Source organism: Stylophora pistillata, chromosome 8, assembly GCF_964205215.1.
Source record: "Stylophora pistillata chromosome 8, jaStyPist1.2, whole genome shotgun sequence".
NCBI classification, from domain to species: domain Eukaryota; kingdom Metazoa; phylum Cnidaria; class Anthozoa; order Scleractinia; family Pocilloporidae; genus Stylophora; species Stylophora pistillata.
The window spans coordinates 31,440,258-31,464,253 of record NC_142526.1 but is presented as its reverse complement, the minus strand read 5'-3'; the positions used below and the strand labels follow the sequence as shown (position 1 = coordinate 31,464,253).

Here is a 23,996-nt window from a genome sequence, read left to right as displayed (position 1 = left end):
AGGGTTCATACTTGATAAAAGAACTTTTAAAACTAGGTCAATAGGGCACTCTTTTGTTAACTTAATATTAGTTTGGTTCAGTGAGGTTGAAGAATTTGTCAAATTGGGTATATAGGCAACTTGTTTCTGTTATATACTAACTCCTGGCTTTGTTTGACTGTCAGTGGTCCACACAAGATCTGAAATGTTTCCTACCTCCTTCTCAACATGTACATAACAATGTAACTCACAAGCTTTCCATGAATCACCACAAATGTACACACCTGAATGGTTTGTCTAAGTTCTGTGTCTTCAAAGAAAACTTCAACAATATTGAGTCTCTCTTCTGTATAATGAAAATGAAAAATTATTGAAAATGTTGGCAATAATAATAGAAACTGTCCTAATAACCATGCTTCACTGGTACCTCAGTGCTGCAAGACTGCAGTTATTTGTAAACTTGCCTATTTTGTTTTTATCCATCAAAGGTTGTTTGATCCACTGGGCTATTAATCTCTGTCCCTGTGCTGTCTTGGCCTTATTCAACAAACCAACAAGACACATACTTTTATTGCCTCCTGGAATGGAAGAACATGAAATAAGTGTGTTACAAATATGAGATAAAATAAATGCTTACATGATTAAGCCTATATATAATTATACCAGAATAGAATCAGGTCAAATGAGAGTGTAGAATTGTGGCCCCACAAAACATAATATTCTAACCGGCCAAACAGCACTTTTTACTTCATTGTACAAATGCCATATGCGGAGCCAATTAGACTTTTCACTCCCAAGATCTCATTAGTAATTCTCTTTACTGTCTTCCAAACAATTTTGATAATAATTAAAAATAAATTTATTACCTATAGCACAAAAATTAACATCACAATAATGTTAATTCAGGGAATTTTCTATTAGATCAACTAATAATCCCCCAAATGACATTTTTCTATATTCTCATCACTTGTCTGCTTAATATTGAATTGACATTGTAAGGAGAAATTCTTACTTGGTCACTCATCTGACAGAGCTGAATGATGTATACGCATGCACTAGGTTTTGCCACAGAAACACAGATTTCAAGTTGTTTGCATGGTTGATTTCCTCTTCTGTTGCTTTGAGGTGTGTTTTCCTTACTGCTTTTCTTTTACAGAACAACCTCCAAAAACTTGGTACACCTCCCAAAAATGTTCAAAAATTAGTTTTCTCCTTAAAACCTCTGGAAGTAGGAAAATGCCTTCGATGAAAACAGATTTCTTCGGTTTTAAAAGTCAGCCCTTATTATTTTCCACTAATTTTGCTAAATTTTAGACCTAGGACACTTGAGCCCGCGTTATTGACCACACACCCTCTGACATGAGCATTTCATTATTAGCTCTGTCCACTCACCATAGTTAATGGTAGGATGCCACAAGGGAACTTAAGCTGCATGAATGCCATTTATAAACTATAAGCTGCCATGTGAAGAAAGTTCCATATCTAACTGAATGATTGCCACTCCAATATCAAACGCCCATACAAATATTGAGGATAGGCTTAATTTACATTGCTATTGTTGTTGTTAATTTGGGATACTGTTTGTCATGTATTCGGTTTTTATTTTTAAAGCACATGGAATACATAATGCGCACACGTGCGCATGCTTACGAGAACCAACCGCATACACTACAACACCTCCCCTGTAAGCCAGTCTCTTGTCCCCCTAAAGTCCTTAAGAATTTAAAAGTTTCCAAAAGTTCAACGCAACATGCTATCAGTAGAAATCCAGTCTCAAACTCCCCCCCCCCCCCCAAAAAAAGGGTAGTTCAATGTTCACAGATCCATCCGAACTGGGGGTTGCCGCACTTGGGAAGGGTATCGTTTCACAGGAACATGTTCAATCTGGGTCGGTGAGCTGCTAGCGGACGATTCAGCCACTGGATTGCATTTGGGTGACGGGCAGTCTGTCTCCCTCGAGACAACTTCTGTCTGTTCAGGTAGTTCAGCTACTGGGTGATCAGTGGTCGTGGCTGGGAGTGGAAAAGGCAAGGGGTATGAAACTGGCGGGTGTCTGTCTGTAACAGAAACATTGGAATCTCGGAGTTGATCCGTGTGTCGACACCAAACTAGGTTAGGCCCAATCTCCACTTCATAAGACAGGGGTCCCAATCGTGCACGTACAATACCGGGTACCCACTTTGACTTTCCAGTGTAATTTCGTGCTATCACCCTCTGACCAATGGCAAAATGCCTTGTTACAGAACCACTCTTGGCAACAGACTGGTCTATCTGACGGTTGTTTACCTGGATGAAGAGATCTGGTTTTAACAAGTCCAGTCGAGTGCATAATCTTCTTCCCAAAAACAACTGGGACGGTGGCTCTCCGGTGGTTGAGTGGGGGGTGATTCTATAAGTTAGCAAAAATCTCGCCAACTTAATGTTCAAAGATGTCACTTCAGTTTCACTCTTCATGGCATTCTTGAAACTCTGGACAGCACGTTCTGCTAGGCCGTTGGTGGCAGGGTGATAAGGTGCTGAGGTGATGTGTTTGATGCCGTTTCTCTTAAGGAATTGCTGGAACTCTTCTGATGTGAACTGAGGCCCATTATCACTCACTAACTGGGCTGGTACGCCATATCTTGCAAACAACTTCTGAAGGGTTTCAATGGTTTTCGCTGAAGTTGTAGTGTTCATTTTCTCTATCTCTAGCCAACGTGAATGTGCATCCACTACCACTAAAAACATGCTGTTAAGGAAGGGACCTGCAAAATCGATATGAATTCGTTGCCAGGGCAACGAAGGCCATTCCCATGGGTGCACTGGCACTGTACTGGGCTCCCTCTGTACTAGTTGGCAACCTGGGCAGGACTTAGCAGACAGTTCAATTTCTTTATCGATTCCAGGCCACCAGGTGTAGCTTCGGGCCAGGGCCTTCATCTTCACGACTTCCATATGTCCCTGATGAAGTTCCTTGAGAACTTGAGGGCGTAGTTTTGGGGGTATTATTACTCTTATTCCCCACATCAAACAGCCTGATTGTAACGTGATCTCATCTTTGTGAACAAAATAGGGGTTGAGTACAGGGTCATGGTTGTTTGGCCATCCCTTTCTGGTCATTTCATGCACTTGGGCCAAGACAGGATCTCTTTGTGTCTCTCGTCTAACGTTGTCCACTGTGACTGGCAAAGGGTCAAACTGCATCAAATTAAATACACCCACTGGGTCAACCACTTCTTCATCTTTGGCTTCCGTTAACAGTGGTAGGCGGGAAAGACCATCTGCATTGCTGTGAACCTTAGTGTTCTTGTATTGAATGGAGTAGTCATAGCCTGCCAGGAACAAGGCATAACGTTGAAGACGTGCTGCGGTGACCACAGGGATGCTCTTCTGCGGATGAAAGATTGAAGTTAATGGCTGATGATCTGTGTATAGAGTGAAAGGACGGCCAAACAGGTACATGTGAAACTTCTTGACACCCCAGATTATTGACAAAGCTTCCTTGTCAATCTGCGCATACTTTTGCTCAGTTTTTGTCAGTGTCCTTGAAGCAAAAGCTATAGGTCGCTCGGTACCATCGTTAATTACGTGAGAAAGCACTGCTCCAATGCCTATGGGGGATGCGTCACAAGCAAGTCTAAGTGGCAGACTGGGATCATAATGTGTTAGAACTTGCTCTGAAGTGATCATTTCTTTCACCTTGTGGAATGCTGCCTCGCATTGCTCTGTCCACTTCCATTGGTGGTCCTTTCCCAAGAGTTGAGTCAAGGGGTGGACAGTTGTCGACAGGTTAGGTAAGAACCTATGGTAGTAGTTGATTAGCCCGAGAAATGATCTTACTTCAGCTACGTCGTTTGGGCGTGGTGCTTCCAAAACCGCTTCTACTTTTGCTGTAGACTTGTGAAGGCCATCCTTGTCAATATCATGTCCACAATAGGTTATCTTCTCCTTGAAAAACTCACATTTGGCTTTGTTAGCTCTCAAACCATGAAACTGTAGCCGTCGAAGGACTTCTTCTAAGTTAGTCAGGTGTTCTTCATCACTCTTTCAAGTGATAATCATGTCATCAAGTATACAGCTTGTGCCAGATGTCCCTTCCAGCACTTGATCAATGGTGCGTTGCCAGATAGCGGGTGCTGAAGTGATGCCGAACACTAGTCTATTGTACTGGAACAACCCCATGTGTGTGTTGATGGTGAGGTATTTTCTGGAATCTTCTTCCATCTCTAGTTGGTGGTATGCCTGGTGAAGATCAATTTTTGAGAATTTCTGTCCACCAGCAAGCTTTGCAAAGATATCTTCGATGCGGGGTAAGGGATATTGTTCAGCCTGTAGTTCTGGGTTTACCGTGCCCTTGTAATCACCACAAAGCCTGACCGATCCATCTTTCTTGGGGATGGGTACAATGGGTGTTGCCCACTCGCTCCACTCAACTTTCGTGAGAATTCCTTCATTCTGAAGTCTTCTTAGCTCTTCTTCAACTTTAGGCCTTAAGGCATAGGGCACAGCACGAGCTTTGCAGAAATGGGCTTGGCTATCTTCTTTAAGGGTTAGCTTTGCTTTAGCTGATTTGAACGTTCCAAGTTTGTCTTCAAAAACATCAGAGTATTTGTCTAGCATGGTTTGCAGCTGCTCCTTAGTAGTTGATAGGGTTTGTGAAGCTTTCAATGACTTAATAGCATACCAATCTAGGCGTACCTTGTGAAGCCAATCCCTTCCCATCAACACAGGGCCCTTGTTCTTAACCACATACAGATCCAACAGCAATGGTTGCTGGTCTTTGTACTCAACATTTACCTTAAGCACTCCAGCTGGGAAAATGTTCTCTCCAGTATAGGTTTTCAACATTTATTTAGTTTCTTGCAAGGGCTTGTCGTGAAATTTCTCCCTGTACAAATTATGTGGAATAATCGACACAGCTGAGCCTGTGTCCAGTTCCATTTTCAGTGGTTTACCTTCCACTTTCAGATCGATCCAGATTACAGTACTGCTCGGTTTGCTTACATTGTGTATCTGTATGCTTCCTAATACATCTTCAAATTCATCGCTCTCACTGTACTCAATAGAATGGACTTGAGTGTTAAGCGGTGGTTTCGGTGGTTGTTCTGGCTTACCTTGTTGTTTCGAGCGACAAGCTCTTGAAATATGGCCCACCTTCCCATAACATGTTTGGTCCTTGAATCTGCAATTGTGCATTGCGTGCGAGTCTCCCCCACATCAATAGCAAACTTTAGTGGTGGGGTTCGGCGATGGCGCTTGTGTGTGGTTATCTGACATCTTGTCAACGCGAGGTTCTGATTGAAGCTCACTTTGTAATTCCGCAGCACCGCGAATAGCCGTTTCCATTGCTATCGCTATTTCCAAAGCCTTGGAATATTTGAGTTTGGCTTCTGAAAGCAACCGTTTTTGTATCTGCACATTTCTAAGGCCACAAACCAGTTTATCTCGTAAAGCTTCGTTAAGGTTGGCCCCAAAGTTGCAGTGGGTTGCTAATTTCTTCAGGTCTGCTACATAGGTCAAGACAGTTTCTCCTTCACGCTGAATCCGTTTGTAGAAACGAAAACGCTCCGCTATCTCTAATGGTTTAGGACTTAAGTGTTGCTGAAGAGTCGTGACGATCTCCTGGAAGCTCTTCGTAGCTGGTTTATCTGGTGTAAGAAGATCTCTCAACAATGTGTAAGTTTTGCTGCCCATCAAGCTTAACAAGGTTGGCGCTTGGTGGTCTTCATCGATGTTGTTTGCTTAGAAAAACTGTTCCACCCGTTCTACATAGGTTTCCCATTTCTCCTGTGTTTCATCAAAACTTTCTATCTTACCGCTAGCAGTCATATTTTCGACGGTCTCCTACGACTTTATCCTCGTCGCCACTGTCATGTATTCGGTTTTTATTTTTAAAGCACATGGAATACATAATGCGCACACGTGTGCATGCTTACGAGAACCAACCGCATACACTACACTACACTGTTAGTCTTAATTTGCATTTCTATTGTTGACGTTTATCCAGACTTGTCAGTGGAGACTTTTATCGAGTCGCCATGTTTTAAAGGCACAAGGTTTTTTGAAGATTAAAACCTTTTAAACGAGGTCTATTACAGTCCGCTTTTATGACAACAAAAATATACAAAGTTATAGTTTACTATACCATCTAATGGGTTTGGAAGAAGATTGAGAGCTCTCACAGCTGCTGCATCAAGCTTCATGAACTGTGTTAGATCAAATGTACTCAGATAAAACTGGCTGAAGTTTGACTCATCTGCAAGAAGCTGCAATTAATAATACCAATTACCGGTAAGTCTGAATAAATAGTTGTAGCAACTTCTAAAAACTAAATTTTCCTATGCAGTGAAAAAAGCAGAGATGATTATACATTAAACTTGTAAACACAATTTCAACTTTGTACTCATTTTTAATCTGGGGTGATATAAAAGGTTGACGAGATAAAAACATTTGCATTAATGTATTTCACACAGGTCTTCAAGATTCTAAGTAACCACAACTTTGAAATAATAATCACATGAATATACATCCAGGTGAATAGGATTTAAAAGAGAACTTCAGGTACATTATAGATGCATGTATAACAGCCAACATGACAATCAAAAATGTCTCCTGCAGCAAGGATTTACATCGGTGAGTTACCTCTAAGTACTTGATCAAAGCAGCTAGAGCAGATGTCGCATGTGTCAAGTCTATTTCTGCTGTAGAAAGGAGATGACACATTCAAAATTTTAAATGATATGAATAAATTTGAACAGTTTGTAAACTAAGAGAGCTATTAGCCAAAGCAGCATTCAGGCCATCAGATCCAGATGCATTTCTGTGTATTTCTGTAGTGTCTAAAAATGAAGAAGTATGCCACAAAAGGCAGCCACGAAGGCGAACAACAACAGTACACACAGTACACGTTTCTTTAATAATCTTCCCGCGCTCACACTTTCCCGGATGTATACTTTTACATAAACAACCGCTGTCCTAGTATACTACATTCCCTCTCTTTCTTCGCTTAGATGGTTGACCTCGAAAGACAGAAACATTACAAACTTCCACTTTGTTTAGACACCGTAAAAGTTCAATTCGATTCCAAATGTTCAAGACAAAAATCACGCTAAACATAAACATAGCCTTGGCCGTTCAGCTTATAAAACAACGTTTCAATGTCACTCATGTAATAACAACGAACAGTAATATGAAAATGCCAATGTCACTAGTTTTAGTACAGAACGTAGTCACTCAGAGCCTTTGGATGGCTCGTAATTCTGCCGGATCTTCTCACATGCTGCTCAGCTGTAGGTACAGTAGAAGGTACATCTTCTGGTGGTGATTCAGCCATTGGTACTTGATCCTCTGCCACAGGTGGCGTCTCAAATGACTTAGGTTCAGTCCGTGGTTTAGCGTCCTGTTGCGGCGTTTCCTGTTCTTCTAGATCTGGCATATTAAAGGACTTAATATGCTGAAGGCTGCGTTTGTACTGGACACCTTGAGGCGATCGCAACACCACCTGGTCCCCATAACGAGATATCACCTGATATGGTTCCTTCTCATAGCAAGGTGACAGCTTATTTTCTTTCTTCTTCTCAAGCAGAACACTGTCTCCTTCTTTCACATTTCGATCTCTGGCATGGAACTTCTTGTCCACATAGTCCTTGTTAAACTGCTTTCTCTGATTGTCCCGATCACGAACGGCTTGGTCGCTCACTTCTACCTCCTCCTCTTCAACATTGACTAGCTCAGGCATTTTAGTTGTCAGCTTTCTCCTAAACAATAACTCGGCGGGACTCTTTCCTGTGGTTGAATGTGGCGTGGACCTGTATGCCAAAAGGAACCTGTTTAGCTCCTCTCTCCAGTTCTTTCCTTCTGCATGGGCTGCTCTCATGGACTTCAGAAGCGACCTGTTTTGCCTCTCTACCTCACCGTTAGCTCTTGGCCATAGAGGTGTTGTGTAATGGTGATCAATCCCCATTTCATTCAGGTAATCTTCTACTTCTTTAGATACAAGATTTGAGCCATTGTCGGTACGCAGACCTTTAGGCAACCCATGTCTTGCAAATTGGGCATTCAAGCAATGAATGATGGTTTTGCTGGAAGTTGTTCGGATAACATCAACCTCTATCCACCGGCTGTAATAATCAACGAGAACTAACAAATGTTCCCCAGAAGGTAACGGACCCATTAGATCCACAGCTACTTCTTCCCATGGTTGGTTGGGTAACGGTGTTGACTTCAATGGTGGGGGTGGAACGTTCTTTGTAACCATCTGGCACCCGTAACACTCTGCACATCTTTTCTCGGCATCACGATCCATAGCAGGCCACCAGACTTTTGTTCTAAGTCTCTCCTTTGTCTTTGTGACTCCTTGGTGCCCCTCGTGTGCCAAACTAATGACTCTCTTGCGAAGTGCTTGGGGTATAACAATTCTTGTCCCCCGGAGAATTACATGGCCAATAAAAGTCAACTCATTGCGCACTGGCAAATACTGCTTTGGGGCATTGTCCCATTTCCCTTCGATGAGACAATTCCTGAGTGCTTGCAACTCAGAGTCTTGTGCTGAGACTTGTTCAATCTCTTTGATTCTCAATGCAGCAGGGACAGCATGTAGAGCTATCGCGCGTACATATCCATCATCTTCCGCGGAATTGTCTGAAGCAGGTATCTTCGTCAGTCGGGAAAGGGCATCTGCGATGTTTTTTCTTGAAGGCACATAGCAAACTTGATAGTTGTACGGTTGTAAACGCAGAACCCAGCGCTCTATTCTGGCTGAAGGTTTAGACTTCCTTGAATAGATGACTTTAAGTGCTTCATGGTCTGTCACCAGATCAAACTGTGGAAGCCCGTACAAGTAGAGGTGGAAGCGTTCACAAGCCCAGACTAAGGCTAGTGCTTCCTTTTCTGTCTGACTATAACGACGCTCCACTTGACTCAAACTACGACTAGCATAACAGATGGCACGGCTTTCCCCATTCTTTTCTTGCACCAGCACGGCGCCAAGTCCAACAGGACTTGCATCAGCAATAACACGGGTGGGTGTGTCCTTATCGAAGTAAGCTAAGACTGGTGCACTTGCAACTTGACTCTTCAATCTCTGAAACGATTGCTCCTGCTCCTTACCCCAAACGAACGGTTCCCCTTTTCTTGCAAGTTTTCTGAGGGGATCAGCAGTGGTAGCAAAATCGGGTATAAACCTGGCACTGAATCCAACGAGCCCCAAGAAGCTACGGACTTCTGAGGGTGTCTGAGGCTGACTTGCCTCTGCAACTGCTCTGACTTTTTCCTCCGTTGGGCCGATGCCATGCTTACTCAGCAAAAGACCCATGAATACCACTTTAGTCATTCGGAAAGTGCATTTTTCAGCATTCAAAGTCAGCTGCTTCTCACTAAGACGTTGCAACACACTGTGTAAGTTCTTATCATGTTCCTCAGTGTCTCGACCATGAACGATAAGATCATCTGCTATGTTTGACACCCCTTGTAGACCTGCCATTGACTGGGTGATGATATGCTGGTACTTCTCTGGTGCGGCATTTACACCGAAACTCAAACGTTTGTAGCGGAATATACCATCATGGGTGGTAAAAGCAGTGATATCCCTTGAATCAGGATCCAGCTCAATTTGGTGAAAACCCCACCTTAAATCTAACTTCGAGAAAACACCACTCCCATTAAGACTTTCAAGGACTTCATCTATGGTTGGTATGGGCAATCTTTCCCGAATAATGGCCTCGTTGGCTCTCCGCATGTCGACACACAACCTTATGTCTCCGGACGGTTTAGGAGCAACAACGACTGGGCTTACCCACACCGTCGGCCCCTCGACTTTCTCAATTATGTCCTTTTCAAGGAGTTCGTTAACCTTGGCAGTTACTTTGTCCTTTACAGAAAAAGGTACTCGTCGCATTTTTTGAACGACTGGAGTTACACTGGGGTCAATGTGTAGCTTCAACTGATAATCTTTAAGCTTTCCAATTCCCTGGAAAACACTGGGGTATTTTGCTTTGAGTCCTCCCACGAAGGTACCATCAACAGTGTTACAGTCTCCTGTCCCAAGAGTTCCCGAGAGATCCACACGAAGGATTCCAAGATCTGTGGCGGACGAATATCCCAGCAAACAACGCCCGGATTCAACAACAATGAAATCTGCCACAACCTTTGCTTTGGGTACGGAAACTTCTGTCTGAAACTGGCCCTCAATTTTAAGTTCTCGACCCCCATAAGCATACAATCTCTTCAGACAAGGTTTTAATTCAATCTTGAGCCCCTGATACTTAAGTTCCTGCAGTGTATCTTTACTAATGAGGTTACTTGCAGAACCTGAATCAATCAACACATCTCTGCTGATTCCGCCAATCTTCACTGAGATAACGGGTTCAGAGGAATTTGACATAGCACATGTCTGTTCTTCTATAGTAAAAGCAAAACTGTCATCCTCACCTGACTCGTTACAATGACCCTCAACATGATTTGCCTGTCTCCCCTTACCATGACGCTGCTGTCTGCCTCCCCGTTGTTGGGTGTTACCTTGTTTTCCAGGCTTCGAGTTCCTTCCCCCTTTGCAACAGCTTGCATAATGACCATATTTACCACACTTGCTGCACTTGCGACCTCGGGCTGGACAATTTGTACTTTGAGCAAAATGACCTTCTTTACCACAGTTGAAACAAACGCTTTTCCCTTTGTCTCCACGCCCAGGACGTTCTTCAACTGCATGAGTACCTGCTCCAGGTTCTTGGCTTGGCATGACCATTTGACTTGCCTGCTCGTGTGAGGCTTCCCACTTTCGAACTTTATCCATTGCTGCTTGCAGAGTAATATTAACGACTTCCAATAGCTTCTTCTTTAGCTCAACATTAGGCAACTTTTCAATCAATTGATCCCGTAAATTTTCTTCCAAAGTTGGACCAAAATTACAATGACGAGCTTGTTTACGTAAACGAACCATGAACTTATCGGCGGTCTCTCCCTTTGTCGGCGTAAGTTGACGAAAGACATGACGCTCGTACGGTACATTGTCCTCGGCTCGAAAATGAGCATCCAACTTTCGCAGACACACCACATACTCATTATCCTCGTTAGCATTCAGTGGTCCAGGATCTGGAATATCTTCGTAAATATCTTGTACTTCCATACCTGCTAAATGAAGTAACTGAGCTGTTTTCCGAGAAGGATTCGTAATTCCCTTGCCATCGATGTAATACTGATACGATCGTTTCCACTGTCGCCATCGTTCCGCGACCTGAGAGGAAGACCCTGTTAAATCTAGAGGCGGAAGCGCCCTTTCTACTGAATTCGACATCCTCGTCGCCAATTTGTAGTGTCTAAAAATGAAGAAGTATGCCACAAAAGGCAGCCACGAAGGCGAACAACAACAGTACACACAGTACACGTTTCTTTAATAATCTTCCCGCGCTCACACTTTCCCGGATGTATACTTTTACATAAACAACCGCTGTCCTAGTATACTACAATTTCCTCCAGATATGTTTTTTATAAATTCAATAACGAAAGACATACCCAAAGTTCCACTATTTCCACTAGCTCCTAACTTCAAAAGCCTGTTGAGATCCTGTACTATGTCTTTGTTGGAAAACTCAGCTAGAAAGAGGAAGAAAGATCACCAGAAAGTGCAACTTAATGCACACAGTTAAGTCATCCTGACCTAAATACATATTATCTTATTAAACATTTTGTTGTGTAGCATCGCTGAGTATTTTTACAAGTTGAGTCATATTTTGAAGAGCTCCTACGGCAACTCAAAATATAAACAGCAAGTAAAAATACTCAGCCATACTTCACAACAAAACATTTAATAAGAGATTTATTATCCAACTTGCCAAATTGTTATATCACTGTGGGCAAATTTCGTGGATATCTATTTACAAGGAGTGTGCAACAGATTTGTCACTTGCGTAATGCAAGAAAACCTGTCTAACCGGTTCTCTGGAGTGCATATACTACAAGATATTTGTATTCATTTTGGGCATGATTTGTACTCTATGAAGCATGGTTGGATAATAATAGGTGCTATTAATTAACTTGGGTAAATAATGCACAACAGACCACTTTCATAAATGGCTGCCGGATTAATATTCTTTTGTTTAAATTTAAATTAGCCCTTCTGGCCTCGTTCTCCATTACAAAATTCAAAAGAATACATTATCTCAAGCGAGGCCAGAAGGGCTAATTTAAATTTAAACGAAAGAATATTGCCCAGGCAACCATTTATGAAAGTGGTCTATTCCTTATGAACAAGTTTACTACAACTATTTACCGGCCCTTTTTTTTGAGTGGAAAGGAAAATATTTTAACCCTGGTAACAGGGAGATTTTTGTCGAGAACCTGCTAAAATTCCCATTGGCATCCTAAGAATTCCCAAAACTACCTCCACTGTTCTCAAGGTACCCTCATTCACATGACTTTCATTTTTTGAACATTGTTGGAAACAAACAAACAAACAAAGAGATATTTACAAATAAACATCAAGTGTTTTAAAATCCCAACTGGCAGGAGGCAGACCAGTTGGCTATTTACACAGCGCAGCACGGGAGTTGAACTCAGGGCGACCAAGAACAAATGCAGTGGGTAGCAGGGAGGGAGGACTTGAGCCTGGACCACCAAGTGACAATTAACCCACAAGATAAACCCCTATTCACTCTGGACTAGAAACTGATACACAAGGTCTTCAATAAATCAGACTGCATCAGGGGTTCATAATATTTAATGCTGCTGTCTATTAGACCTCTAACACCTGTCTGTTTTGTTTACACGCAGTCTCTCTTGTGTTCCAGTTTTGCATTACTTAGGGCCTCCAATTCCAGGTTCAACAGTATATCACCCGTATACTTATGACAGCCCCTTATCAAAAAAAAGTTACTAGAACCCCGCTATTTGCCACAATTTCAAACTAAATCTTACATTTCTTCCTGTCAGTTATGAGAATGTTGCTTCGTTGAATCACCTCCAATACTTTGGCTGCATCAGCACTTGTATCATTTTGTGGCAGTAAACATTCCTTTGGTCCAAGCTGCACAAGCAAAGCCTGAGAAATAATTCTTAAATGAATACACCCCTCTCAATCTTCTTGTATTATGACTAACATGGAAATATAATAATAATAATTTACATTTCTAAAGCGCTAAAATTATAAAATATTCTAAAGCGCTTTACAACATTATTAACTACAAATATTAAAATGATAAACGACAAAATATCAAAACAAACTGTAAGCCAGCCTGAATAGATGTGTCTTAAGCTTTGACTTAAAAATCGTTACACTTGGACTGTTTCGAATTTCAAGCGGCAGTTCGTTCCACAAAAAAGGTCCAGAACGGGCAAAGGCACGATCACCAAAGGTCTTAAAGTTAGTTCTTGGGACCTTAAGGAGACCCTGATCGCAGGAACGTAGCTGATGACCCTTGACACTGTGTGGCTGCAGATATTCTTTTATGTATAGTGGGCCTTGGTTATTTAAAGCTTTATAAATTAAAAGTAACAACTTAAAATGGACGCGATAAGCCACAGGAAGCCAGTGAAGATTATATAAGGCGGACGAGATGTGGTGAAACTTGGGAATCCTAAAATTCCTACTTTAAATTCATTTTACCTCCAGATTAGAAAATTGATCATTATCTACAAATTCACAGACTCCGAGCTTCCTTGCCGCAGCATCAGCATATGAAGCACCTACCACCTGTAGAAAAGGAAAGGTTAATCAAACATCAAGACTTTTGGTTTTCTTGATGCTGTGACTTTCACTTTTGTTGCTGTCTTTTGCCCTTGTTGTTTACATATTTTTACATATTGTTGACATATTTTAGCTTACATATTTATCTGATTGTATATAGTTGTGTAATCTGTGAGGGCCACAAGTTTATAAGCCTCTGGCTATTAAGTGCTACCCTCTTTAAATAAAGGCTTTCATTCTTTCATTGTTAGATCTCCTTCCCAACACCCAAACATACTTGTCACTTTGCTGTATACCTTGTAATCAATTTTTAAGCAACCATACCCTTTGGCCATTCTCCATACCAAGCTTGATTGCCATGACAACTGCTGATACAGACATGTCATTGCTTCCAAAGAGAATGTCTTCAAATTGTTGTAAATTACCAGGTGATGCCTAAATTAAATTTATAAAAAATACCAGTACATCAAAATCAAATAATGAGATAAACATCACGTAGTTTTTTTTTTAATTAGACAAGCAAAACCAGTAAAAGTTAACCCTTAGTGTGTCAATCAATTCAAAGCTTCAATAGCCCTCTCCCACTCCCCCCTATGAGCAACTTCTCAGGTGATTAAACTTTTGAAAATTGGTTTGTTAAAATTCCTGCCCCCTGGAACAAAAATTGTGCTTAAATGCCCTACTCTAGTACCAAATTTGATGGTCAGTCTTTTTGGTTCAGGAAAAATCAGTGACTGTGACTTTCTATACATTGATCAAGCTTTGAGACCTAGACCTTGTTAACCTTTTCTCCTGAGCCATTATTTTGCTTACAAAATAAATTGAATTGTTTACAAATAAACACCTGAATATTCGATTTTAGAGATACAACACTTGTGTTCCGCTGGAAAGACTTGACACTTCCAGTTCAAATTCCCAGACCCAGCCAGACAAGGTTCAAATTCCCACCCACAGGCACAGATGAAAGTCAAATGCCTGTGGGTTGCCAGGGAGGGGGGGGGGGTGATGTTGAAGCTTTGAAGTGATCGGTGCATTACACCCTAACATGAGTGTGCATTTTCTCCATACATTTCCTAAGGTGCTGACAAGGAGTACTTGTTTAACAATCAAGAGCTTCTTTAGTTAGTCAGAACATTTCCCTTGTTCTCTAGACCTTTATATTTGATTCAGGGAGGGGGGGGGGATGCTATTATCGTCTCTCTCATGGGTTGAAAGGTTAAGATAACATATTGGGGATTTAAGGTAAAAATGCTGATAGCAGGATTTAAGTAACACTTCACCAATCCATTCATTACTAATTTCTGTTTTAATTGTTGACTAATTCTTCTCAGCTTGTACCTTGGCAACAAGTTCCCAGGCTGAAGTATTCTTTGCACCTTTGATTGCTCTGTACATTTCCACTCTGTACTGACGTACAAGCAACAGATCCCGAACTGTGCTCTCAAAATTCATTTTACTCAAAATAACTGATGGAACCTTCTTTTCACCTGATAAGTGTATGCAAAAAAGGTTGCTTTTAACATATTATAGCAAATAATTATCATTGTTTTAAAGAAGGTACTGAAGATATGCAGTCTGTTAGATTATTTATTACACCTCAACATACCAATCCCAAGATATTTAATAACACTTGTTGTCTTGAAGACTTCTTTGGCAGCAAATGCTGCATCAGCACCATGAACAGTATAGTAGTCCTGTTGTGGAAGAGGAAAAGACAGAGTATTGGAGGGATTATGAAGAGGTGAGCACAGAACATAACAAAACAAAAAGATATCATTGGAGGGGACAATGTTCTCTCAAAAAAAAATTAAGCACAGTGATTTCCCAGGGTGAAACTCAAACAGTGACTCTCTTAACTTTACCATGCATGTAAAACTTATGTAATCGTAAAGGAGATCAAAAGACAAACTAAGAAGCACAGTTCATGGGTGGAATTTTTGATTTGGTGGTTGAAGGAGTAGGGCTGGGAGGGATAATCACCCTTCCTATTTGGTTTAAAAAAGTCCTCCTACATACTGAATTAATATTTAACAATTATTCCACGAGTGCGCATTGGATATGAGATGATAGATAGCCAGCAAGGTGCATAGCGCCTTGTTGGCCATAATCATCTCATATCCAACATGCATGAGTGGAATAATTGTTTTATTAAAAAAAACGCCCCCTGGATATTAGACTTTATTTTGTAAGAAGAAACCGGATGTTACCATGTACAGATATTAGATTATGGTACATTGGCTCATATACCATTATGGTTAAGCCAATAAAGTCTTGAAATGCATTATCCAATGGTCCAGTTTTCAATAATTATATTTATATACCCCATGCCCAATCTCTTCTCCCCCCATCTCTGTCGCGTGTGCCAGCAGGTACAACTTGTACAATACACTGATTGTTGATTTTTTGATTTAACCACATCTGGTTTAAAATTGTGATTACACCAGTAAACCTCAAAGATCAACATCGTGAACGAGCGAACACACGTCGGTGCCACATGCATACTTACCGAACGATCGAACACACGGAAAGTTGTTTCAGGTTTCTAAAAGAGAAAAAGATCGTACAAAATTACACTAGCTAGGAGTGAATTAATGATACACCATGTCATATATCACCCAGGAAGGCCTTGGGAAGAACATACCTCGGGCAATGAACGATAGAATGCAAGAAATCCCTGTTCTGCCGCTCCGTCTGCAAATTTACGGACAAAAATATCTGTCACGTATACACAATCGACAAATTAAGGTAAACTATTCTTCAATCGTCATTACCTAGCGAAAACTGCTGGCATGGCTGTACAGCCATGATTGCCAATGACTTGGAATATGGCGGTGAACCAAAATAAATTACACACGTGAGCCACAAATTTGGCGGGCATCCGGGTCTTACCTTACACGATAAACCTCCGCTATATGTTCGGAATCCGATAACACTCGGTTGGAGATTGGAGACGCGAAAATATTCAAAATGTCCGCGGAGGAAGACACAGAATTGAGGGACATGGTCGCCCAGACATTGGAAAGTAAGGGTGTTTTGGGAAAAATCAGGGTAAGTTAATCTAAAATTTTAAAGGAAGAAGGACGTTTTTCTAAATTGTTCACCAACAATTGATCTTTTCTTCCCCAGGAGTAAAGTTGCGGACCGTTTTTTTTATTTGACGCGAGTGCCCAAAATACCGAAAGAATAACATTTTTTTTGTTTAAAATGTTATTTGTTGTTTTTTATGAGAATGAGACGGTGATTGTTTCTCTTTGTGGTCGCTAGTATCGTGCTACCTAAAGAAATAAGCTTTAGTATCTTTTGCACTCATTCGATTTTACCGGTAAACTTTCTAATAATCTAAAGTTTGTTTTACTTTAGTTGACTTTTATCTCAATTTCCGCTAGCGCCTTTACCCCGCATCAAGCAAACTGATTGAGAAATAAATGAACACTTCAGCGTGCGGTTTAATTTTCCATTGTTTAGAGAAAATCTTTAAGTTGAGAGATCAAATTCTTTAGTGAGCTTTTAGCTGAATTTAGCGAATTAATTTGTTCCTCTTCTTTGTAAAACGCACTTATCTACTTTGCTAGCTTTCTCGATGAATCAAAAATGCAATCTGGACCATCGTGATCTGTTAGTTTAGTGTATCACATTGGTTGTAGTTTAATGTGCGGTAATATTGTTTGTTCGTCTTGATTAATGAGCTACATTGAAAGCCAGACAGTTTGTTGATATATAAAGATCTCTTAAGAAATCCCTGTTCTGCATTTTCAAGCATTTCAAGCTGGGAAGTAGAATGTTTATAGCGAGTAAAGTTACTGTGACAGTCATTTCTTTTGACAGGCTCAGCTCAGAGCAAGTGTGTTTTTAGCTTTGGAAGAACAGGATGGATCAGAGGTTGGTTTATGTAATATACACAATATACACTGCACAGTGATGTACTGTATGCTAATTTGAGATACAATGAATATATGAAGATCATATATTTTGAACTGCGGTATTAGATATGTATGATGCACGATCCTTGCAGTAGATAGCGCTATTTAAGCAATAGTGAAAATCAAACCTGAAAAAAATCAGGCCTGTATGGGACTTGAACCACTGACCTCTGCGATACTAGTGCAGCGCTCTACCAATTGAGCTAACAAGCCAACTGGGAGCAGGTCGTTAAGTTGATTCGCAATAAACCCGTGAAAGTGATAAATTAGATACAATGAATATATGAAGATCATATATTTTGAACTGCGGTATTAGATAGGTATGATGCACGATCCTCGCAGTAGATAGTGCTATTTAAGCAATAGCGAAAATCAGACCTGAAAAAAATCAGACCTGAGAAAAATCAGACCTGAAAAGAATTTTTTTCAGGTCTGATTTTCGCTATTGCTTAAATAGTGCTATCTACTGCGAGGATCGTGCATCATACGTATCTAATACCACATTTCAAAATATATGATCATAATTATATTCATTGTATCTCATTTATCACTTTCACGGGTTTATTACGAATCAACTTAACGACCTGCTCCCAGTTGGCTTGTTAGCTCAATTGGTAGAGCGCTGCACTAGTATCGCAGAGGTCAGTGGTTCGAGTCCCGTACAGGCCTGATTTTTTTTCAGGTCTGATTTTCGCTATTGCTTAAATAGTGCTATCTACTGCGAGGATCGTGCATCATAGGTATGTATGCTAATTTATTATTGTAATATTGATTCTATGTGGTGCTTAAACTGCAGTCAAGGCTTTACGCGTTCTGTCTGTGTGTCTGTCTGTGAAGGTGGCACAGGGTTTACACTTAAGCCCAATTAATATGGGATGAGTAAATTTTTAAAGTGAGAGATGAAGTTTTTCCTCATAAATTTATGACATTTCATATACTATTTACTACACAGGATGCATAAAATTTGTATGTGAAATGGGATCATGACCCTCATTTGTTTCCCTTGTCTGTCTTTATGTATGTCTTTCTTTGAAAAAAAAAACAAAGAATTTAAGATCCCCAAGGTGACAGAAGGCAGATCATTGCTTCATGTTTCAATCCTAAAATAAATGTGACAGAATGTTAAAGAATTGTTTGCCCATAGAGAAAGGAGTATTGATGTTTGACAAAGAATCCTTTGTATAATTCTAAACAGTGTAGTTGAAAGAAACCCTTGAAACATGTTGTCTTTTTTTAGGGTAAAATTCAACTTGTAAACCCCGAACTGAAGAAGTTTTTAAATACAAGTGAAGGTAACTAAAATTGGCTTTTTTGTATTTTAAAGTACATTTGAAAATACTCAGTCTTCTTAAAAGACATCTTTGTGATAACTTGTTCTTTCCTTTTTGTCCTATAGGACGGCTTGTGACAGGTTTAGTCAGAGAATTTCTGGAGTACTTTGATCTTGATTTCTCTATTGCAGTTTTTGATCCAGAGACTAATTTTGTAAGTCAAAGATAGTATAAATATTCTTGAATGCCATTTGCAAATTCAAGTTTTGTACTTTTATCTCCAATAATGAGCAATTGTCATGGAGTGAAGAGCAAATAGGATTAAGAGAAACTCCCTAGGTGTAACTTGCAACTCTGTGTATAAGTTGTGTAAACTTTAGGAACCGGTCAGCCTTAGGGTATAATCATCCTCAAATGTCCAATTTGGAGTAATCTGCATGGCCTGTTTCAGAGGTCCAGTTTAAAGCAAAGTGAAGCACAATAGTATTTCACTCCATTTTAACAACTGTACAACTGGAAGAGGCTATAATCTACACAGTGCTTCAATCCAGACAAAGCATTCAGTTTACCATCAAGTGAGATACCATATCACATTATTTATTTTGTCTTTAGAGTGACAAGTATCCAGGTAGAAACAACCTTGCCAGAGAACTGAAGCTGAATGATGTTGATAACACATCTGGAAGCCCACTGTTGGCAGAAGTCTTAAAGAGACTTTCACCAGTCACCAATGGAGAGGTCAAAACTTCACCAAGGCACAGTGCAGCTAACAGCCCAAGAAGCATCAGTCCCCCTAACTCAAATAAGGTATAACTTGATGGTAATCTAAAGTTTGACATACTGATCATTGATTGTAGATGTAGTGGGTTTGGTTTTTGGTTGGGATTTTTGGGTTTTTGTCATGATATTGGTAGTGCACTAGCCACCAAATTAATAGGTCTGAGTTTAGACTGTGTTTTATTGCTCTTGATCCAGATTCTCTGACAGTGCTGCTCTTTAGTCAGGAGTGTCTATGGGTTTCAGTGAACTTTAAGGGGAAGCTTGTAGTTTGCCAGATAAGAGCAGTGGCTATTACACTAACAAGGCAAGCCTTAAAATGCACACCCAAAATCTTCTTTCTCAAAGTGGAAAAAAATGGTCAGTCAGAAACTACACTGTAATTTCCATAGTTAAGTGGCACTAGATATTATAAAACAGCTAAATATATCTGAATATGAAATCAATATGATAACAAAAATGATAATACTCACAGTGCTTGATTTGTGAGCCAAGTCAACTCTTCTTTTCCCTTTTGCAGAATGATACTTTCTTAAAATGTAATCTGCCAGTTGATTAAACTTGATGAAATATTTAACACTAAGAGCATTTTTTGTTAAAGGGTGATGAAGATGACCAGGGAGAAGTTTCTTTGGACAATGAGAGTGATGATAGTATGGTAAAATGAATGCCGTAATTTTGAAAACAAAAGTTCATTCAAGCTACAAATCTTAAGAGAGTAAAAATTTATCATGATTGATGTTAACATTATTATTATTATTACGAATTGGGAAATTCCCATTAACTCAAGGTCTTAAAACATGAATTTTAAAAGTGGTTATTCTTAAATACATGCTATTTAAGACAATTCAAGAATAAAACTAACATAACAAGGCACCTAACAACAATTGTTACAACTAACTACTGGTAATCCAAATAGAACTACCAGATTATAAGTATTTGCATAGATAATATTAATTGATCATTTAAAAGTTAACAGTAAATTGCACCTTCATTTAGCACAAATAAAAATTTAAATGCCGTGATGTTAACCTTCACACTTAATATATATTTAAGTATCTGACTATGTAAAAGGATTTCATAATGAGCAATGGACATTACAAATATAATAATAATGATAATGATAATAAGGGTCCCTTTTCCTTGTCTTTACTTCATCTCCTCTTAAACATACATTTAGTACAGTTCTCTGGCCAGGTAGATGCTATCAAAATTATGCAAAACTGTCGTTAGTGTGTCTGCAGCGGTTTCTTTTTGTGTGTGTTTACATCTCTTCAAGACTAGTGTAGGAATACATCTTTCACTTTCAATGCTGCACATATTTTAAGTTGTATTACTTGGTAGAAACTCAAAGTTTACCAACAACTAAATTTTCATGAATCCTTGTTGACATTGAATCCAGGCTTGTGATTCAGATTCAAATTTTATAAACTAGCTCTTTGCTTGCAGATCTTTCAACTCCCCTTTTTTGTCATTTGAAGATCATTCCTTTTTCAGTTTGATTGTTTCTTTTTTCTCACCAGATTTCCAGTCCCAGACCAAGCAAAATTCCACAGCGAGTGCGAGATGAGAAATCCAGCAAATCTGACAAAAACCAAGACTCATTGCTTGAAAAACTGAACTCTGACAAGGAGCTAAATTCTCTGTCAGACTCAAGAAGGGACAAAAGTGGAAACAGGTATTTATAATATTATGTGTAACACACCCTAGTTTATGTATAGGTAATGGCTAAAGTAATGTCTAAGGGATAATTCTGTAGGTTTAATATTTCAACTGTCAACAATCATTTTGCTGATTTTTCCTTTATTGAAACTGCTCGTAAGACCCAAAACAGATATTTTAAGTGGTGATTTTGCAAAAACTTCATCACCTGGTATTGTTGTTTGTTTTTTCAGTTAGAGCTTCTTGAAGTAACTATAACACATTTCCAAATTTGCATTTTTAATTTCCTGGTTATTACAATTTAGTAACTGTTTAATATTTAACGTGCGCTTTCAATATAGAAGCCCAGATGTAACCATTGCAAGTGATGATGGAGATGATATTTTTGCAGATATTCCACTGAAGACAAAGTGAGTTTGCAGTGAGTCAGTTGGCAACCCAAGTCTACATTTAACAAAAACAAACTTTATTTGTCTCTTCTACTACACATTATTAGACTGGACTGGCCCACAAGTAGGCAAACTAATTGAGGTGGGCCAGTCATTCACTTTTTATGAGTATAGTTCCTCATTTGTTTGTCGTGAAATCGGTGCACATTTTTCTTGTAGAGAGAGCGAGAAACAAGGGTTAATGAAAGAAACAGGTATTGTTCAAACATGGCATTTTTTGTTGGAAAAAAAATTGTTTTCTTACTGAGCACAAAACCTGTCATCTGCCTAGTTCTCATGATTGTTTTTTTTTCTAAGGATCCAAATCGACTGGTGGACTCTCCTCTCTGAAGGGTGCTCCATCCCTGGGCAGTAGTGGACTTGGCTCATTAAAGGGTGCACCACCATTACCTGGAATGAATAACAATAACAGAGGTGAGCGATGGAGTCTTGTGATAAATCTGGATTCACGACAGGGAATCCTCCTTACTAGTTAACGCTTTTAAAGGTGTCCTTCAGTTTGTCTTGTTGTTGGTAAATATGACAAGTTCTTCTTGAACAGTTTCTCTTGTCCGAAAAACTGACTTGCTCGGTTTTTTTTTTGTTTTGTTTTTTTGTTTGTTTGTTTGTTTTTTTGTAAAGCTTTTTCATGGAAGTAGAGTGATCAAAATTCGGGATACATTAGTAAGTTTACATTTTTAATTCTTCCAACGCATTTACTTTATAACTTTTTTTTCCTTTGAAGAGGCCTCAAAATCACCTAACTGGCAGGACCTTGCCGACATTGACAACAAGATCAGCAAACTCGGTTTCGGTAAGAGAATCGCCGAGAGGCCTAGATATTAAAAGAGCTTCTTCCCTCAGCATCTCCCTTATTACAACTGTGATTAGCAATCATGTTAGATTCTTTCTAGAAAAACACAACGCCGGCTTCTTTTGGCATCTACGTGAAAACAATTCAAGATCAAAACGAATCAAAAGTCTAGCAAAGTTAGAGCTTTAAACAAACCACTTGGGCCCAGCTGTTGAAAGGGCCGATAACGCTTTGCAGCGGATAAATCGCTATCCGGCGGATTAGTGTTAACAAAACGTACAGCGGTATCCACTGCAGAGAGACTTGTCCAGCGCGACAGCGTTACTCACCATTCGAACAACTGGTCCAAGGCTGTTGGGTATATCGCTCGTGCGTGCATCATATCCACTTGAATTTACTTGCTGCACACAGTCAACGAAGGGCAAATTATAAAAATAGAACAACAGTTTTTCTTAGAAATGAAACACTTACTTCCTTTGTCAGGAGGTAAACAAGTTATGTCCACTGCTAATGTCACTCTCTGTCTCGCTCTCATTTCGTACATGTTATATTATTAAGATATTCCAGATGACGACAAAAATGGTCAAGCAGCTGATTACAATGACGATTATGAGGATGACTTCCACACCAGGTTGTTATTGTCACTTTTTTTGTCTTTTTTTTTTTACAAATAATTTTAAATCCCTTCTCAGTTCCTGTCGAACAACTCACGGCATCAAATTTGAGAATTTTACGTCCAAACTGGTTTGTCATTTCCTTTGCTTATTTTTGTTGTTGCTGTTTGTTTGTTTGCTTTTAGTGACATGAGCATTCCGGAGGACATCGAGGAACAACTATCTTTACTGAACGGTTACTTCACCTCTGACCGCACAGTGTCTCAGGCCAGTGGTGAAGATCTCGACTTTGCAGAAGACATTTTGAACTTTTAAAGAGAAGCCAGTGAAAACGTGTACATTTATGGAGGGAGACGCCTGACTTCAGAATTGTTTTAAGTGAAGAAGCGGTTCTGATTTATAATGAACGCCCCTCAAGTGTTCTCAAAAGCGTTTTGTATTAAACTTAAACTTGAGTGAATTCATTCGTAACTACATCTGTTAGTGTGAAAACTTCCTGACTGGTATTATGTCACTTCTGTAAAATCATGGTTTCTTTAATGGGTGTATATTTTATGTACAACTTTGTAATATATACAAATAGATATGCAGTACCCATGTATTCGTTCATGTAGGATTGTAACCGCTATTAGCGTGGCTACAGAAAGGGGTCTCTTATTCTGTGAATTAAATAAAGTTATTGTGGTCAGCTTACACGTTTTGTGTTTTTATAAATTATTTTTGACCTTCCGCCATGAAGAAAACGCTGAAGGATCGGAAAACGTCTACACTGGCTGGCCACGTGACCGTGCGCATGTAGCTCGCCAGGGATAAGCGTTATAAAGTAAAGAACCTGCATCCTTGAGTCAACAGTAAAAAAAGCAATATCAACAAC

The 23,996-nt window shown here is 39.8% G+C and overlaps 2 protein-coding genes across 3 annotated transcripts in view; one reads left to right on the top strand and one right to left on the bottom strand.

Moving 5' to 3' along the window:
* The window catches only part of LOC111341692 (DNA mismatch repair protein Msh2), a 37,596-nt gene extending 21,085 nt beyond the window's left edge, over positions 1–16,511 (bottom strand). Inside the window, exons 1-13 of the mRNA XM_088731353.1 lie at positions 16,408–16,511; positions 16,278–16,327; positions 16,143–16,178; positions 15,243–15,330; positions 14,975–15,123; positions 13,961–14,071; positions 13,556–13,642; positions 12,868–12,991; positions 11,467–11,547; positions 6,601–6,659; positions 6,104–6,224; positions 444–557; positions 264–325 (exon numbers count right to left, since the gene is read on the bottom strand). Coding sequence (XP_088587479.1) covers positions 264–325; positions 444–557; positions 6,104–6,224; positions 6,601–6,659; positions 11,467–11,547; positions 12,868–12,991; positions 13,556–13,642; positions 13,961–14,071; positions 14,975–15,123; positions 15,243–15,330; positions 16,143–16,178; positions 16,278–16,327; positions 16,408–16,441 — 1,116 coding nt within the window. The 5' untranslated portion in view covers positions 16,442–16,511. The remainder of the gene's footprint in view (positions 1–263; positions 326–443; positions 558–6,103; positions 6,225–6,600; positions 6,660–11,466; positions 11,548–12,867; positions 12,992–13,555; positions 13,643–13,960; positions 14,072–14,974; positions 15,124–15,242; positions 15,331–16,142; positions 16,179–16,277; positions 16,328–16,407) is intronic.
* LOC111341696 (centrosomal protein 43) lies at positions 16,436–23,815 on the top strand. 2 transcript variants are annotated; one of them, XM_022948678.2, is made up of 13 exons: positions 16,436–16,684; positions 17,462–17,515; positions 18,794–18,848; positions 18,953–19,041; positions 19,440–19,634; positions 20,206–20,262; positions 21,128–21,282; positions 21,608–21,676; positions 21,875–21,909; positions 22,013–22,129; positions 22,440–22,508; positions 23,067–23,139; positions 23,308–23,815. In XM_022948678.2, the coding sequence occupies exons 1-13, from the start codon at positions 16,604–16,606 to the stop codon at positions 23,435–23,437; spliced, it is 1,179 nt and encodes a 392-aa protein (XP_022804413.1). In that variant the 5' UTR covers positions 16,436–16,603; the 3' UTR covers positions 23,438–23,815. The 2 variants fall into 2 exon arrangements, with proteins under 2 accessions (XP_022804413.1, XP_022804414.1); XM_022948679.2 differs by lacking the exon at positions 20,206–20,262.
* Positions 23,816–23,996: the final 181 nt, after the last annotated feature.

What these genes read in the sequence shown, in the direction of transcription:
- LOC111341696 (XM_022948678.2), top strand. Translation starts at nt 16,604, where the DNA reads ATGTCCGCGGAGGAAGACACAGAATTGAGGGACATGGTCGCCCAGACA. An exon ending in TTGATCCAGAGACTAATTTT is followed by an intron (nt 19,042 to 19,439) that starts GTAAGTCAAAGA and finishes TTTTGTCTTTAG; the next exon opens with AGTGACAAGTATCCAGGTAG. An exon ending in GTCCCCCTAACTCAAATAAG is followed by an intron (nt 19,635 to 20,205) that starts GTATAACTTGAT and finishes TTTTTGTTAAAG; the next exon opens with GGTGATGAAGATGACCAGGG.